Source organism: Panthera pardus, unplaced genomic scaffold, assembly GCF_024362965.1.
Source record: "Panthera pardus isolate Hobbes unplaced genomic scaffold, ASM2436296v1 HiC_scaffold_24, whole genome shotgun sequence".
NCBI lineage: Eukaryota > Metazoa > Chordata > Mammalia > Carnivora > Felidae > Panthera > Panthera pardus.
Window position 1 is genome coordinate 123,670,238 of NW_026526810.1, and position 16,182 is coordinate 123,686,419.

General features: G+C 47.3%; 2 protein-coding genes across 6 annotated transcripts in view; one reads left to right on the forward strand and one right to left on the reverse strand.

The window, feature by feature from the left end:
- The window catches only part of GPR65 (G protein-coupled receptor 65), a 143,483-nt gene extending 143,055 nt beyond the window's left edge, over positions 1-428 (forward strand). The window contains exon 8 of the transcript XR_008417285.1: positions 62-428. The gene's annotated coding sequence lies outside the window, so the exon portion shown is untranslated. The remainder of the gene's footprint in view (positions 1-61) is intronic.
- Positions 317-16,182, reverse strand: part of KCNK10 (potassium two pore domain channel subfamily K member 10) — a 132,950-nt gene continuing 117,084 nt past the window's right edge. For all 5 annotated transcript variants that reach the window (XM_019461957.2, XM_019461954.2, XM_053889687.1 and 2 more), the window contains 3 exons: positions 14,186-14,372; positions 8,264-8,406; positions 317-6,378 (listed from right to left, as the gene is read on the reverse strand). In XM_019461957.2, coding sequence (XP_019317502.1) covers positions 5,758-6,378; positions 8,264-8,406; positions 14,186-14,372 — 951 coding nt within the window. In that variant the 3' untranslated portion in view covers positions 317-5,757. The remainder of the gene's footprint in view (positions 6,379-8,263; positions 8,407-14,185; positions 14,373-16,182) is intronic.

Sequence of the window (16,182 nt, forward strand, 5' to 3'; positions counted from 1 at the left end):
GCGCTATCAATAACGACATTAAAATCACTTCAATAATTTTGAGTGTCTCTGTTTGTATCAGGCACAGTGCTCAGCGCTGGAAATGAAAGACCTAATTCCTGCCCTGAGGAGCTTATCATCTGCGTCAAACTGTGGTCTCCTCCTCCAGCAAGACAGTGGGTTTCCTTCCATAGGCTCTGGCCTGATGCGTGCAGGTAAGCGGGTGCTCGGCCAGGCAAGAAGCCATTCCCTAAAAGACCTGAGTGTAGCTCCCGACCCAGCCGCTGTGAACCGTGCTTGGCCCCACAAAAGAAAGGAAAACAGGAGAGACATTGGATTGGATCTTCCAGAAGGTCTTTGTTGCAATTTTCTGCATCATTGGAAAAAAAATTACATCATCATCAAATAAAGACAATAGCAGCACAGCTTATTGAAATGTTACAAGCAAATTTGCTTTTGTACTTTTCCTAAGAACATTACGAAATTCCCTCCTCCCCCCACCCCGCATTTTCAGTAAAATGCCTTTTTTTTTTTAAAGCACCATGAAATCCTACAGAGAGAAAAATAGGTAAAACACCTCCACACAAGGGTTTTCATCATCACTGGGTCCCCTGCCTGTGAGTCTGGGACGGGAGAGGCTGGAGGCTGGTATGTGGGTTAGTTTGCATATCGCTTCTAGGTACCACTGCACCTTCCCCCTTCAAGCTCGGCACCCTGATGGCAAAGGAGAGGTTTTCCAGTTGCCCTCCGCAGCACAGGTCTGCTGTTTTGATGGAGCAGAGTCCTCTCAAGGGCTTTTTTTTTTAATGCACAGGGAACTATGAGAGATTTTTCACTTAAGAACCAAGAACAGAAGGTAGATTTCAAATCTTAGGCACCTGTGAAAATGATAATCACTTTCAGTAAAATCAGAGACACTTCTTATTTCTCCTCAATGCCACTGCGCTGATGTCATGTGACCTAGGGACTGCCACAGGAGGACTGAAGTTTACATGGACTGCGGCCAAGTTGGTGAAGAAAAACACAGGTGGTTTATCGCGCAAAGACAGAGTGCAGGGCTTTGTTTATAAGCCATGTCCTCAACATGCTATCCCAAAGTTTCCATATGCAGAATACAGCATCGACAATGCCAAATTGAAGTCACCTTTGTTTCAGAGAGTCCCCATTTTTATTTTTTAAGACCATTGCTAACTAGCTCTTACACTAACTATATTGATGAAAGTTCTCTCTGCTGACACAGCCACCGTCTTTGCACATAGGTGCATCATCACAGAAACAATAACCTCCACTTGAAACATCAGCGGGATACGGAAAGCAAAGACAAGAAATGCAATACTGGTTTCTTCCTCATTTTTTTTAGAGAGTCTCTGCACGTTTGTTTTATTTTCTTATGCCTTTCCTATGGTTCAGAAACCATGGTATACATTGGATGGTCTCCATTCTTACCCAATCCAATGAGTATAAATCTGCCTCACCCAAATTCTGGCTACATTCTCACTAATCCCCAAAACCAAGCACACAAATAGATGAGCGGCATTGACTCAGCCAGGAAGTCCTCCTCTCGGAGGGAGGAAGGAGGTGGTTTGCTAATGTCTAGTGCAATTAGGACTTTCAACATGGAACGGTCCCCCATAGAACCCAAGGCAGCCATTTCCAGTGTGTGTGTGTGTGTGTGTGTGAGAGAGAGAGAGAGAGAGAGAGAGAGAGAGACCTGTGTATAGTATATGAATTCATGAAGTAATCAAATCAAAGGGAACTTTTACTACATTTGACTGCAAATAGCAACAGCTTAAAATTCTTTAAATAATCTTAATGCCATGCAAAAAATGTCCGCATCGCCTGAGCCCTCCGGGTGACAGCCTGCTCTAAGGGAGGATAGAGTGAGCCTACACAGGGCATGATTCTAATTTGGACACCAGGCTCCCAAATACATCTGGTCTCCATCAATTACCCAGAAAACAAATCCCAAAGGGCAGGAGACTAAGCTCTTCTCTTAGCCTAAGATGAAGGGGCCCATTAGTCGGTATTTACAAACCCAGCTAATATGGTTCTTAATAAATTTAACAAACTCGTGGACCAGGGGATGCTTGGTCAGAATGCTGCAGAACTAAAAGGGACCTCGATGATTTTGTGTGTTCAATTCCCTCGATGTGCTGATGAGGTAACAAAGTTGGATGCACAAGGACTCAGTTGCCCACCATCACAGGCTGGGACAGGGGAGCGCAGACCAAGAGTCCCAGTCACCCCACCTGCAGGCCAGGAACACCCCTACCTACACACACATTAGGGCCCTACCCCCAAAAGCGCTAAGTTCTTAGAGTTTGCTATTGGATGAGGAGTTGGTATGGAGCTCTAGTCTCCAAACCGTCCCTCAGCTGTCACCAGTAAACCTCCAGATCTGTCAGAGAAGAAAAAATTGGTACCCAGTTACCAGGTGAAGCGAAAGTCACCACCCACTGAAGATACGGAACATGTGTTCTTCCCGTGTGCAAAATTGAGGCATTTATTCCAGGTTTATGTGGGCGGGGGGTGGGGCGCAGGCTGGAAGGGCAGGGCTGTGCTGACGTGTGTTTAGAATTTGTAGCAGTCTTGCTACATGCTATTTGGCCCCATCTTACAAGGGTGACATTCAAACAGCTTCACAACAACTAGCTTCCCCCCAGATCTTAGCTTGTACACACTAAGCAGAGTCCAAGCTCTTATTCCCTCTCAGCATCTCCTTTGGAGAGTATGTTATAGTTTGTCCAACACTGCATATTTAATGGATCAATCTCCACAGAGGAAGGGCTCTTCTTTGATTATATTCCTTGGGGCTTTGTCCCCCCCGCCCCCTGTACTCAGGGAACAGGTTATATTGGAGATTTTCCCACTCTCCGCCGAGGGCTGTTTTGGATCCCTCTGTATTTACTGTGATTTGACTCGTTTGGGGAAGCACACACCAACACCTGTTCCATTTGGTAGAATGTGCAGCTTAGTTTAGTGCTTTGAATTGTTTTATTCCTGCTGTATTCGGAGTTCCTGCAAACTAAGCAAGTAAAGTGCAAAAGAGTGCTTTCAAAGGGCAGTTTTAACAGTACAGAAAGTGTGCCGCATACAGCCTTCCCAAAACCCAAACCAAAATAATGTTTACGTAACTGCAGGGGTAACCCGCGAGGTCATGTTTACGCAAAGACCTTGTGCCCTCTTGGTAACAGAGATCTTCTCCCCACCTCTGTATGCCGTGTCCATGAAACTAGAAAGACACACATGCACACACACACACACACACACACACACACACAAGAATGCATAACATGGACGCTATAGCAAAGTCAAAAGCAGACTTTGGTCAGACAGCCTTTGAATTCCAGCTCTACCACCTTCTTGCTGTGTGCCATTGGGTAAATTACTTAGCTTCCCTGAGCTCCCGTGTCCTCATCTGTATAGTGGGTTTATAACCACTTCTAGTACAGTGTTCCTGTGAGGTTTCAGCGAGCATTTAACGCCCATAAAGTGCCTAAATCTAGTGCCTGGCCCACGGAAACCACTGGATAAATGACAGGGAAGCCTCTTCGCCAGATTTGTCTGTAGGGTCTAGAATTTTTAACACATTACTATAAAGAAGGTGAGAAGTAATACAGGGTGGATCGATAGATAGTTTAATCAGGAAGGTTTTAACTTGTTGGAATAAGAAAGTCCCAGTTATCCACCAATAAAAACACGTTTTGCAGGCTTGAAGGACTCTCCCAGTAAGAGCCAACGCCCACACCTGCATAAGCGTCGTTTCCTGTGTCTCTTAATGTGTGGACACAGGATGTCACCAGTGAGCCACAGCTCCAGCCAAGTGGAGGCATTAAACCAAATCTACCCTTGGAAAGGAAGGGCCTCATGAAAGTGACTCTTCTTTGGCTCCTTCCCAAAGGAAATGCCAGAACTTTAACTGGAGCCCAAAATTTGGGGCAGGGGAAAGGGGAGCTACATGTGGTCCAGGCATTTTGGGGAGACGGGCAGGAAAAGGTCTGCCCTGGTACCAGTGGTCAAGGATGTGGCAGATATAATTTTCCCCAGAAGTCAGAAAGCATTAGATGGTTTCGGGAAGTCTCCACTAGTCCTGTGATCTCTTGATTAAATCCACTCTGTGTGTGAATTGTGTGAAACCCCCAACAGGCGGCGCTGAGCCTGGGAGGACCAAAACCTGCAACCTCCTGGGTTTGCAAGTCCAAAGGCTTCAGAGTGTGGTCCACGTAGTTAAGTGTGAATGGCCAGCCAGTTATGCAAAAGGCGAAGGATGGTGAGCCTAGCACATATTTTGCCCTTTCTGATTAAAAAAAAAAAAAAATCATCAATTCAGAATCTTCTCAAAACCTATGACTAGCCACTCCCCCACTTTCCTTCACAATTTTAACCTCATGGAACAATCAGAATTATCAGATGTTGCTATTGTTTGCCTTGAAACGATCGATCACACTGGGGTTCCAACTTTCGTGAGTAGCAGGTGTGGGCTAAAGAAACAAGCAAGGAAAAGAAGTGATGCTTTCAAAATAAGGAACACCCAAACATAAAAGTGGAATGTTGTAAATATTTCTTTTAAGCATTATTTGTAAATGGCATTAATGGCACTTAAGCTGCAGGCAATTTTAAAACAATTCAATCTTTGTGTACAAGAGTTGGGGGAATCTTTCTTTCGTTTGGAGATAGCAGGACTGGACCTCGTCACTATGTCTACCTTAAGACACCCAAAGGGACAAAAAGCCCTGAGATGGAATGATGCCATGGTCCTCCTTGGTATGTCTCAGACATGCAGGATGTCTATTTTTATAAAAAAAATTAGGATCAGCTAGACAGAACAGCAAGCCACTGGCATCATGCAAGGCAATTGTTTTGGTATTTTTTCCCCCTCTTATCAAAACGACTTATAACCGAAGTTCCACTAGAAATGTGAACGTGAACGTTTCAGAACCAGTTTATTTTCACCACTGCACCCACTGAGGAAAATGCATGATGTTGTGCCCGTAACCATGCAGCAAATGAGGCCGAGTGTCCGCCGATGCTCGCGGGTTCACTTTTTTCATCGTTCGTCGAAAAGACAAAGTTCGGTAGGCTTCTGTCATTGGTTAAGGTGGTATTCCACAGTGTGATGCATTTGTGATTTTTTTTCTCTTGTAATGAGGAAAGCAATTGCACCTTTGAATACGTGTGCTCTGATCTGTTGCCAACAAATTCCACGTGCTCTCAGGTCCCACAGACGCTCATTTGGAGCCTAGAAAGAGTAGGTGCGCCCTGAAGGGTTTGTATCAAAACCCAAGCTCGGAGCAACATGCCAAAATGCCAACTCAGACCCTCCCTGCAGGTACTCGTTCACCCCCCACCCGGTCCCCTTCTGTGTGTGCACGTATCTCTAACGGTAGGTTCGGAAAATGAGACTCCACTTAGGAGACACATCTGTTCCTTTCAGAAGGCTGGTCTAAGGAATAGCTGCCCTTTTCTACATGCTGGGGCCGGGGTGGCACCACACAGGGGTGCAAGCACCGTCCCAGACACGCCCTTAACATTTGCGGCCACGACCTCCTGCGTGTGCGAACACTCCCCCAGTGTCCCGCGGCCGCCGCCAGAAGTGCAGTCCTTGTTCTTTGACTCCTTTCGGCAGAGCGATCTTTCTCATCTCAGTCGTTTATGGCACAGTGAAATATATTCTTCGATGCTATGTAATTTCGGACTAACGAGAAGTCTGTTTAAGGCACGTGTCTCAGGGTGAATATAAAAAACACGACGCTTGGTCAAGTCCAAGGTCCTCAGCATTTAGTTTCTGTCTTCAAGTAACGCGTTGTTCTCGAGTTCCTGGTCTCTGGTGTCCGTGGGGACCAGCCCGTTCTCCATCCCGGCCTGCTGCTGGATGCACTCAGTCAGCATGGCCGTGCTGGAGTGGTCCGAGTTGCACATCTTCTCCGTCTCCTCCTCCTTCTTCTCTTCGTCCAGGGAGTAATTCCGGAAGGTCTTGTAGATTTTGTGGACGTCCTCGGGCAAGGTCTTTTTGAGGTCCTTGTTTTTCCTCTTGGTGAGCTTGGAGGTGGACCCGAACTTGTTGATGATGTTGTCTTCCGAGGCGCCCTGCCCGTGTTTGTTGAGCTGCTCCGACCCCTTCAGGCGCAGGTTGTTGGGCCGGTTGTTGATGCTCTCCTGGGACGAGGCCTTGAAGCGGCCCGTGTCCAGGGCGGCGAAGACGGAGCGCTTCTCGGGGGACAGCATGTCCAGCGAGTGGGCCCTCTGGTCCAGGCCCAGGCGCCGGCGCTCCATGCTGCGGATGGTGGCCGCCCGCTGCAGCTTGTCGTGGATCTCCACGCTGAGCCGCCGCCGTGTCTCCCGGAACTCGGCCGTCACGTTGGCCTTCCACTCGGCCGCGTGGGCCTTGATTTCACCGACCTGGCCGGGAGACAGAAAAGCGACAGGATGAGAAAGTCCTCTCTCCGCCTGCCTCGAGCCCCCACCCGCCCCCGGCGCCCACAGCCCTTGGATGTCCTGATGGGAAGGCTGGCTCAAGGGAGGCCGGGAGATGGGGGAGCACAGGCCCAGGGGGAGGGAGGGGGGGATCAGGGAGTTACACTTGCTAGAGAAGCCGCCGGCAGGAGCCTGAGATGTGGAGGCGGTGACTGAACGGGAGGCAGAGCTCTCTGCGGGAGAGATCACTGTTGGGAGGTAGACAGGCTTGGGTTCCTGTTACGCACCCACCCCTTTGTTAGTTGTATGGCCTCATCCCTCCAACATAAGTGGGGTAATCATGTCTAGCTCACGGAGCTCTTGGCGTTATGTGAGACAGAGAGAGACATTCCCAGGAGGAAAGCACCCAGGGGGTGCAGAGCAGATAGATGTTCAGGGGGTCCTTGGCCCTTCTCTGTCCCCCAGTGCTGCTGTCTGGGAAGGGTGATCCACCTGTCCCAGTTAGACTAGGACTGTCCCGGTTGTAAAACACAAGAGTCCTGTGTTCTGCAGTCCTGGACAACCTGGGGACCGTCGCTCACCCTGTATCTGGGCCACACGGTCGTGTGCTGTCGAGCTTACTCTGGTTTAAGAAGACCCTCCAGAGCACCTGGTGACCAAACTTTCCTGGTCATGTTCTGCAAAAGCCCACAGAACGTTCTTCCTCCAGAGTGAAGTTTTCACAGGAGGATCAATACCAAATTTCTCGGCTCTCATTCAGCAGCACCGAGACTAGTAGTCCCATGTCTTTCTATACGGATGAGCAACTAACTCAGAAGTTTGCATTTTTGCACTTAGGAAAGTCAATATTGATGTGGTTACTTTCACTATGGCTGATTTTCAGCAGGTCAGTGAGCTCTCTGGGGGATGGGACTGAAGACTACACTGACAGTGTTTATGCAAGGCAGGAAAATTTAACACTTGGGCCCGGGAATGATATGGGAAAGGAAATATTCCCACACAGTAACTTTCTCCTGGGGCCTTCTGTGTAGAATGTCTGTCTTCTAGGAAGTGAGCAGGTGCCCTTAAAGAAGCTGTTCCTCTTTTTCTTTCTTTCTTATCTCCCTTCCATTCTTTAGCTCCTTTCTTCTTCTCTTGCCTGCCTTTACCTTTTCCTCTCTTCCTAGAAGAACTTCATGGACATTGTTTTTAACCACAGAATCTACCTTCCTCTTATGTCTTTTCTTGCCTTTGTTTTCATGCACATTTACGTGAAAGTAAATGTGTAAAGTAAATGAGTAAAGGCTGCATGTCCTTGGACACATGGGTATGTCTGTTTCTATAGATCTGATAACCGAGAGGGGATGATGGTGAAAGGGACCCCTTGTGTTTGCTTCCTCATGGCTGGCCACTATTGAAGGACTTCAGTCTCAGGGAACCAAGAAGGATTCATAGTATTTTATTGCATTTCCATATAGACCCCAAGACCTGAAGGACAGGCCATCTTTCTCAAGCTTTTTAAAAACGTTCTAAACCTCTCCCTCCAGTCTGCACACCAGCCTCAGCTACAGCCTACCCCTGCTGACAATCGCTGTTTGGGTTTTTTTTTCCTTTTTCCCTTTTCATTTTTTAAAAAGCAGTCATCGTTTACTAGTCTTTCCCGGATCTGTGGCCCGGTGAGTCACCAGATGTTCTCACCTGCCGAAAAGGGATCCAGAAATAACTGCTATTCCGTTGACCTTGGCTTTTAGGGAATGCTTCAAAAAGAGGAAGCCACAGGGGCCCTCCGTTTATTTAAGAAGCCCTTGTGCCCATAGAAGAGAGACAGGTAATTCTTGACATGAGCTAATCTGATCTCAGGAACGTTCATAGAATTTGGAAGGAGTCCTACCTCTTCTTTTGTCTTTTTGGATAGAACCCGTAGCCAATCTCCGATCATACTGAGGACGGCTGCAAAGTAGGCAAGGCCAACAAGGATCCAAAACCACACTAGGGGCTTATACCACTCCCGGTAATTGATCCCAGCGTTTCCCCCTGAAAACAACCAAACGTTATTTTAACCAGGGCCTAGCATATGGTCTTTGCAGAACAAACATATTCTGGTCCACATGGCAGAGATGTCTTCCCATCACCATCTGACACGCAGCTGTTAGGCCTGCTGTATACAAGAGGTGACAGGCAAGGAAAAGATTTGTGCCTTCCCTAAAGGAGCCTGGCCTGTGGCTTAATTTCCTTTCATACACATATATTTTAGAGGGAGAGAGAGCACGTGTGTGAGCAGGGCAGAGAGCGGAGAGAGAGACTGAGAGGGCTCAATCCCACCACTCTGGGAACATGACCTGAGCCAAAATGAAGAATCGGACACTCAACTGACTGAGCCACCCAGGCGCCCCAACTTTCTTTGATTCTTGACCACTAACAGTAACACCCATAACAAAAACTTTTCAGGGACACCTGGGTGGCTCAGTTGGCTAAGCGTCCGACTCTTGGTTTCAGCTCAGGTCATGGTCTCACAGTCTGTGAGATGGAGCCTGCATTGGGCTCCACACTGACAGCCTGCCGCCTGCCTGGATTCTCTCTCTCCCTCTCTCTCTATCCCTCGCCTGCTCATGTGCACACACTCTGTCTCTCAAAATAAATAAACAACAACAACAGAAACGTGTCAGTGGCCAATTTGGTCCACTTCTTCTCAACCTTGGTTTGACAATGAAAGACATGAGCGAGAGGGACAACAGCTCAGGCCCAGCCATCAATTTTTTTTCGTAAACTCCTTTAAATGTAATAAAAATAGGGACGCCCCGGTGGCTCAGTGGGTTAAGCGTCCGACTTCGGCTCAGGTCATGATCTTGCGGTTCAGGAGTTCCAGCCCCGCATAGGGCTCTGTGCTGACAGCTCGGAGCCTGGAACGTGCTTCGGATCCTGTGTCTCCCTCTCTCTCTGCCCCTCCCCTGCTCACACTCTGTCTCTCTCTCAACAATAAACACTTAAAAAAAATTTTGTAATGTAATAAAAATGAAGGATCAATAATCCCAAATGGCTTGGAACCATTTCCCCCTTAACACACGCATTTAGTAAGAGCAGAGTGGATGTGAGGAAGTAAAATTAGACTTAATGGCATCCTTGAGACTTTGATCCTAGCAGGAGTAATTTCACACTAACTGAGGGATGGTGTTTACATGATGCTAATCCAAAAGGTCAATCAGTCTGAGTAATTAGAACCACCATGCTCGAGCTAAAAGGCCAGCGAGTCCAATCCCTTTATTTTATATGTAGGGATTACGGTAGAAATCTATCAAACCAAATCGGCCAGCTGCCTGATGGCATTGACCGGCTGTTCCGTTGAAAGGACCAGTCATTTATTGCAAATCATTAGCCTGTTTCTTCTCACCCTCCTACAGGCCCTACCAAAAGTAGCCTTGTAAAACAGGCTCCAACCTCAGCGCTCTCTCCTGAAGAAGTGAAGAAGTTCCATGACATGGCTGCTATCAGCCTGCCTCTCACTCTGTGACACATTGTTGCCCAGTGAGGCAGGCAGGCGGCCATTTCTAAATTTTTTTTTTCCTTAATATTTATTTTTAAGGAAGAGAGAGAGACAGAGGGTGAGCAGGGGAGGGGCAGAGAGAGAGGGAGGCACAGAGTCTGAAGCAGGCTCCAGGCTCTGAGATGTCAGCACAGAGCCCGATGCGGTTCAAACTCACAAACTGAGAGATCATGACCTGAGCTGAAGTCGGACGCTTAACCGACTGAGCCGCCCGGGAGCCCCCAGGCGGCCATTTCTAAGGCAACTGAACATTAGCAATGTATGGGTAATTAAGGTGTTACACGAGGAGTGATTACTAGTCTTTCCCACTGAGTGGTGGTTGCAACCTCATCGAGCCCCACGGAATCCAGTCTGAGCTCTTATGGTCTCAGTAATACCTCCCAAAGGCACGTGGGCAGGCCCTGTGGCCTGTGGCTCCTGTCAGTGGGACCGAACCCAGGGTGCAGGGCAGCCCACAAGGCCTCAAGATCTCCACAGCCACTGCCATTTCTTAACATGAGAATTCCAAACATCGCTAACGGGCTCTGGGCAACCACACTTCGGTCTGGTTCAGCTGCCTTTGTTTTTTTTTTTTTTTTTTCCTTTTAGGCAACGCTCCCCCCCCCCCCCCCCCCCAATAGCTTTCTCTAGGGTTCCTGCAACAGTAAGTGGTTTCTGAGGTTCATTTCCGCGCTGGGCTGGGCGGGAGGGAGAACCGTGCAGCTTGGTCCTCAGAGCCTGGGGCGGGGGGAGGAGGGGCTTGCCGACGGTAAATACTGACCTCAGCAAATCACCACCGCCCGCCAAAGACTGCCACTAGGGTGCGCTAGCAAACAACACAAAAGGCACCCTTTGGTGGATTCCTTTCTCAACCGCTTGTCTGGAATTGAGAGCTCCGTGTGTGCGCTCCCATTGAGGGTTTCGAAATGCTCCGAAGTTGTTAGGCTGTCCCAAAGGAAGTCAGCTATTAAAATAAGCCAGCATTTAATCCTGAATGATGACCAACGTTCCGATTATATTTCTAGAAGTGATGCTGACTCAGAGCAACTATCAACTCTTGCTGATGCACCTTTTTGAAATGGTCGGGCCTCGTTCCCTGTTGCTAAGCTTGTGACAAATTTCATGCCTTAAAGGCATGCATCTTTGGACCACAATCTACAGAAGTTCTGGAAACCCAAATTTAGGAAGGCCTGGTCCGCTCGCAGTCAGCACTGTGAATTATGAGAGACACCCTGTCCGTGGAGACCTCAGAACAAAAGAAACAAGGCTTTGTAATCAACAGTAAACGAGGGAATTAAACCAGCGCCAGGCCTGTGACTGGGGGGGGGGGGGGGGGAGGGGGGGGGTCATGCCCTTTCGAGGTAAGTAAAGATAAAGTCAAGTGCGGGTATGTGCTAAGTGCTCTCAATCCATGGTGGGTAATAAGAAGAAATAATAAATCAAAATCAGTGGCAGGACCCTTTGAAGCACCAGAGGCCCCTCTCATTTTGTCCTTGCTCCTCCCCTCCCTCCCCTTCCTTCCGGGGAGGAAAGACACCAGCTGGGCAGTGTTCCCTAATAAGGGCGGTCACTGTGGGTTAAGAGGTAAAGAACATGCATGACCTTTCTTCTCTCCCATCCACGATGAAGAGCAGGGACCCATATACACACCATAATGTTAAACAAGTCACACATTTTCTTTCCTGGGTTATCTTTAACTTTTTTACTTAGAACCAACATATGCAAAATCATTTAGGTTGGCCAACTGTATTCATCTAGGATCTAAATAAAAGCTACCTCTTTCTGACATTTTTACTGAAGCAGCAAGGCTCTAAATAAAGTCCCATCACACCGGCCAACCGAGAACATTCATGTGCGTTAAATCTGGGGCTCATTTATTTCATTTTCTTTTTTCTTTTTTCTTTTTCGGTCAGTCAGTGCTGTTTTGTAAAATGGAATTCATATTACTTTACAGATTCATATTCACCTTTCAATTAACATGAAAGCCTTGATTCAATAATATTAACAAAAGTACATAGTAGGTATTTATACATTGACTCTAATGTGAATAGACTATAACAGTTTTGGTTTTATAAGATCACAACTTATAACAGTAAAATGTAAGATATTCAATTACGTTATTGTCAAATGTCATCTTCTTTTTTAATGTCAGGCTTCCCTGCATTTTCTTGCATTGTATAATTAATTATATGTAAACAGGTAACGTGGGGGTTGCCTGAGTGGCTCCAACGGTTAAGTGTCTGACTCCTGATTTCTGCTCAGGTCATAATCTCACGGTTTGTGAGTTCAAGCCCCTCGTCGGGCTCCTCACTGACAGTGCGGAGCCTGCTTGGGGTTCTCTCTCTCTCCCTCTCTCCCTCTCTCTCTCCCTCTCTCAAAATAAACTTCAAACAAATAAACAGATAACCTAAATTCAAATTAAAACTTTGCTGATCACTAAATAAGTAAATAAATTTTTAAATTTTATATTCCAAGGCTCTGCTATTTGTGCCCCAGATTAGCAGATTAACAGGCTGAGTCGAGCAGGTGTTTAGAGAGAAGGTTCGTCACAGGTGTCCTGTAACAGACAGTCCAGCAGACAGCCCAGGACTAACACCGAGGGCACCTGGAAGCACAGACCAGTGCGAGCTATGCCCTGGGGGAACTTACAGAAGTTTGTGAAATCGTCCCAGCGGGTTCCCTGTGGTTTCTCTCCGGAGCTTCAGGCCTCTGCTCGGATGGCATGAAGTGACTCCTGACCCAAGGCGAGGAGACGCACAGTGACTGTGCATAAGGAAAGACTGGTGGGGACCCAGACCCCCGGCTTTTGTAAGTTTGTAAAGTTTTTAATCACTTTGACTTTGCAATGCTTTGTCCTTAGGCAATAAAAAGGAAGAAAAAAAATATAAAAACTGCTATTTTTTACAAACTGGACTGCAGTCTTCATCTGCCCTGCTGTAACAGCTAGAAGGCCCCTAGTAGCCTGGAATGAATGTGGAGGCACCCAGGCATCTTTTGAAAAGACTTCAGTATCCCCTCCAGAATGTGCTGCTTTCCGGATTCCCAGATCCCTGTCATCCTGGCGAGCACCATACTCTGTGAGGAAACCAAGGTGCTGCCAGGATCATGTGTCAAATAAAGGATGGGAGGCCCATGATCTCAGCCTGCAAATGTCTATGCAGCTGCCTAACCGGGAACTGGTGAATAACACACACACACACACACACACACACACACACACACACACACACCACTCAAACGTGTTGAGCCTAGGACAGAGTTGTTCAATCAAAGCATTCACTTCTTGGAGTAGGCAACGATCCATTGCCCGACCCCCTAGAATTGTCTGTTAGGACACAGAAGGATGGCCTGTTTCTCTCTCTTTGCCTTCCTACCACACTCTGGGAAAGCCATACATGTAAGAAGCCAGATCTCATTTCATTTTCAAACTCCCTGTCCCCGGATGAAATTGATGGTGGTTTTCTTTTGCTTCTATAAACATAGTTCATTGGCATTGACTTTCACAATGAAGGCTATTGCTTCTAAAATATACATTCATGCAGAATCCGTTAAATTTTACTCCCTTGGGACGGGTCTCGGCTTCTACTAGTCAGCTGAGTCCTAAATTTTGTGCCCAGGATAACTTTTGCGGGGACCACGGCCCTCCCCTGGGCAGCATCAGGAAGCCTAACCCACAGATGGCTGCAGGCTAAACTCTATGCTAATCTCCCCAAAGTTCCTTATTTGCCACTTGCTAATACAGTCTTTATCAATTCATTCAAGGAGCTTTAATGCAAATCATAAGTCTAACATTCAATGAGAAATTCATTTCACTCATGCATAATTCATATGATGATAAGGGCAATGAACATCCTGGGGAGGAAGGGGCCGGCTTTCTTTTCACAGCAGAATCTGCGGCTTATTTTATATTACATGGGACCACGGGCTTGAAATGAGTCCATGCACAGCAGCAGTGACATTGAGATGTTTCCATTTGCTTCTCCCATAACGTTTTTTCTGGTGGTTAAAAAAATTTTTTTAGTGTTTATTTGTTTTTGAGTGGGGGGGGGGGCGGGGGAGGGGCAGAGAGAGAGGCAGACAGAGATCTGGAAGCGGGCACCAGGCTCTGCACTGTCAGCACAGAGCCAGGCACGGGGCTCAAACTCCCCAACTGTGAGCCGGAGACCTGAGCCGGAAGTCAGACACTTGACCAACTGAGCCACCCAGGCGCCCCCTGGTGGTTGTAAAAAGCACTGTCAACAGAATATTCTCCCCGCTGGGGGCCCTGATGACTGGGATGCCCAGGGAGCTTACCTGCCACAAAATCACCAAAGCCTACTGTGGTGAGAGTGACCACCACAAAGTAAATGGACTCCAAGGCTGTCCACCCCTCGATATATTTGAAAATGACAGCAGGGATCGTCACAAACACAATACAGCCGGCCAAGATGAACAGGATGGTTGAGATGACCCGGATCTTGGTCTGGCTCACTTGCTTTTTCTGGGAACAGCAAAGCAGAAAGATAGGTCAGCTTTATCACCCTGGATTCAGAGGACAGAGAGGCACAGAAAAAAATGTATTATGTCAGTGGCTTTTCACCTTTCTTCAGTCATGGGCAACTTTGGGAGAACCGGAGGAAGGAAGGCTGTGGACCCTCTCCTAGAAAAACGCACGGACAGAAGTTTTCAGATGCTCTATAGGTGGCTCTTGGATCCCAGGAAGCCTGTTCATGGACCTTCGGTCAAGAAACCATGGACCGTGGGTCAAGAAACCCTGCTTAGGTCATGCCTTGAATGTCCTTCAAGTGGTTCCAAATGCTGATTCTAACTTCCTCACTGGTGCGAATATAATTATTCCCCAGAAGGGGTTGCTGCCATTTCTCACGTATTATCGACCCTCCTTTAGGAGGGTACAGGTTTGGAGCTCTTTCCACAGTGGCAGCGATGGACTTGGCACCTAGTTTCCCTTGTATCAAAGGGAACGTGTTGGGGGGGAGAAACAAAAACAAAAACAGCTGGCCTGAGACAGACTAAAGTGTTCAGAGGACAAGGAAAACACAGCCACGCCCATACTCATTTGAGACAGACTCCAGCTTCTTCACCCTCCTTCCCTGCTGAAGTGGTACGTTTATAACATACTTTTCTTTCAAAACACATGTGTTTGAGCTAGCGCTACGGCGTGTTTAGGCTGTATTATCCACCAAAGACGGACAAAAGTCTAAGTCAGAATGATGGGGTCACTGTCGAAAATGACAGGAGCTTCATTTCAGATCAGCTTCTCAAGGAGCCAGCAGGAGGTGAGAGCATTTAGATTGGGTATTAGACTGACGTCACTCAAAGAAACAGTGCCAACGGAGTCCAGAGGTAGACTGGAAGCATCATTGGTATTCCCCTTGAATGCACTCAAGACAACACTGGCATTGCCTCTGGACTAAATAATCTTTAAGGTCTTCTCAAAGCTCCCAGGACTGGCATGTCAATTGTCATCAGGGGGCCCTAGCACTATAACCCAACCAAAACCATATAATACCAGAATGAATGGGCCTTTCTACACCACCTAGATTGATGTTCTGCAAAAATACACCACATGAAAATGAAATATGGCCTTTTGTAGCAACGTGGATGGAACTGGAGAGTGTGATGCTAAGTGAAATAAGCCATACAGAGAAAGACAGATACCATATGGTTTCACTTCTATGTGGATCCTGAGAAACGTAACAGAAACCCATGGGGGAGGGGAAGGAAAAAAAAAAAAAAAGAGGTTAGAGTGGGAGAGAACCAAAGCATAAGAGACTCTTAAAAACTGAGAACAAACTGAGGGTTGATGGGGGGTGGGAGGGAGGGCAGGGTGGGTGATGGGTATTGAGGAGGGCACCTTTTGGGATGCGCACTGGGTGTTGTATGGGAACCAATTTGACAGTAAATTTCATATATTAAAAAATAAATTAAAAAAATACACCACATGTAGGGCACTGGATCTAGGAAATCCTTACCATGTGTTCTGTTTCCTATTCATTGCCTTCTGGTGAATTAGAAGGCAGAGAACCTCAGAGCCCAGAGAGACCTTTGCATTCATACACCTCATTTTACAGATGCAAAACCAGAAGCCAGGAGGGGTTGAGGGACCAGCATAAAATGATTTTGCTAATTAGAGGCAAAGCCGAGATTAGACTTCTGATGTGATTAACTCCCAGTCCAGTGCCTACTGATGGAACCAGACTTCAAGTTACTCAACAATTTCCCAGCTCAAACAAAGTTGCCAGAGTCCCCCCCGCCCCACCCCTCCAACCTACCCCCTCATAACAAAATCA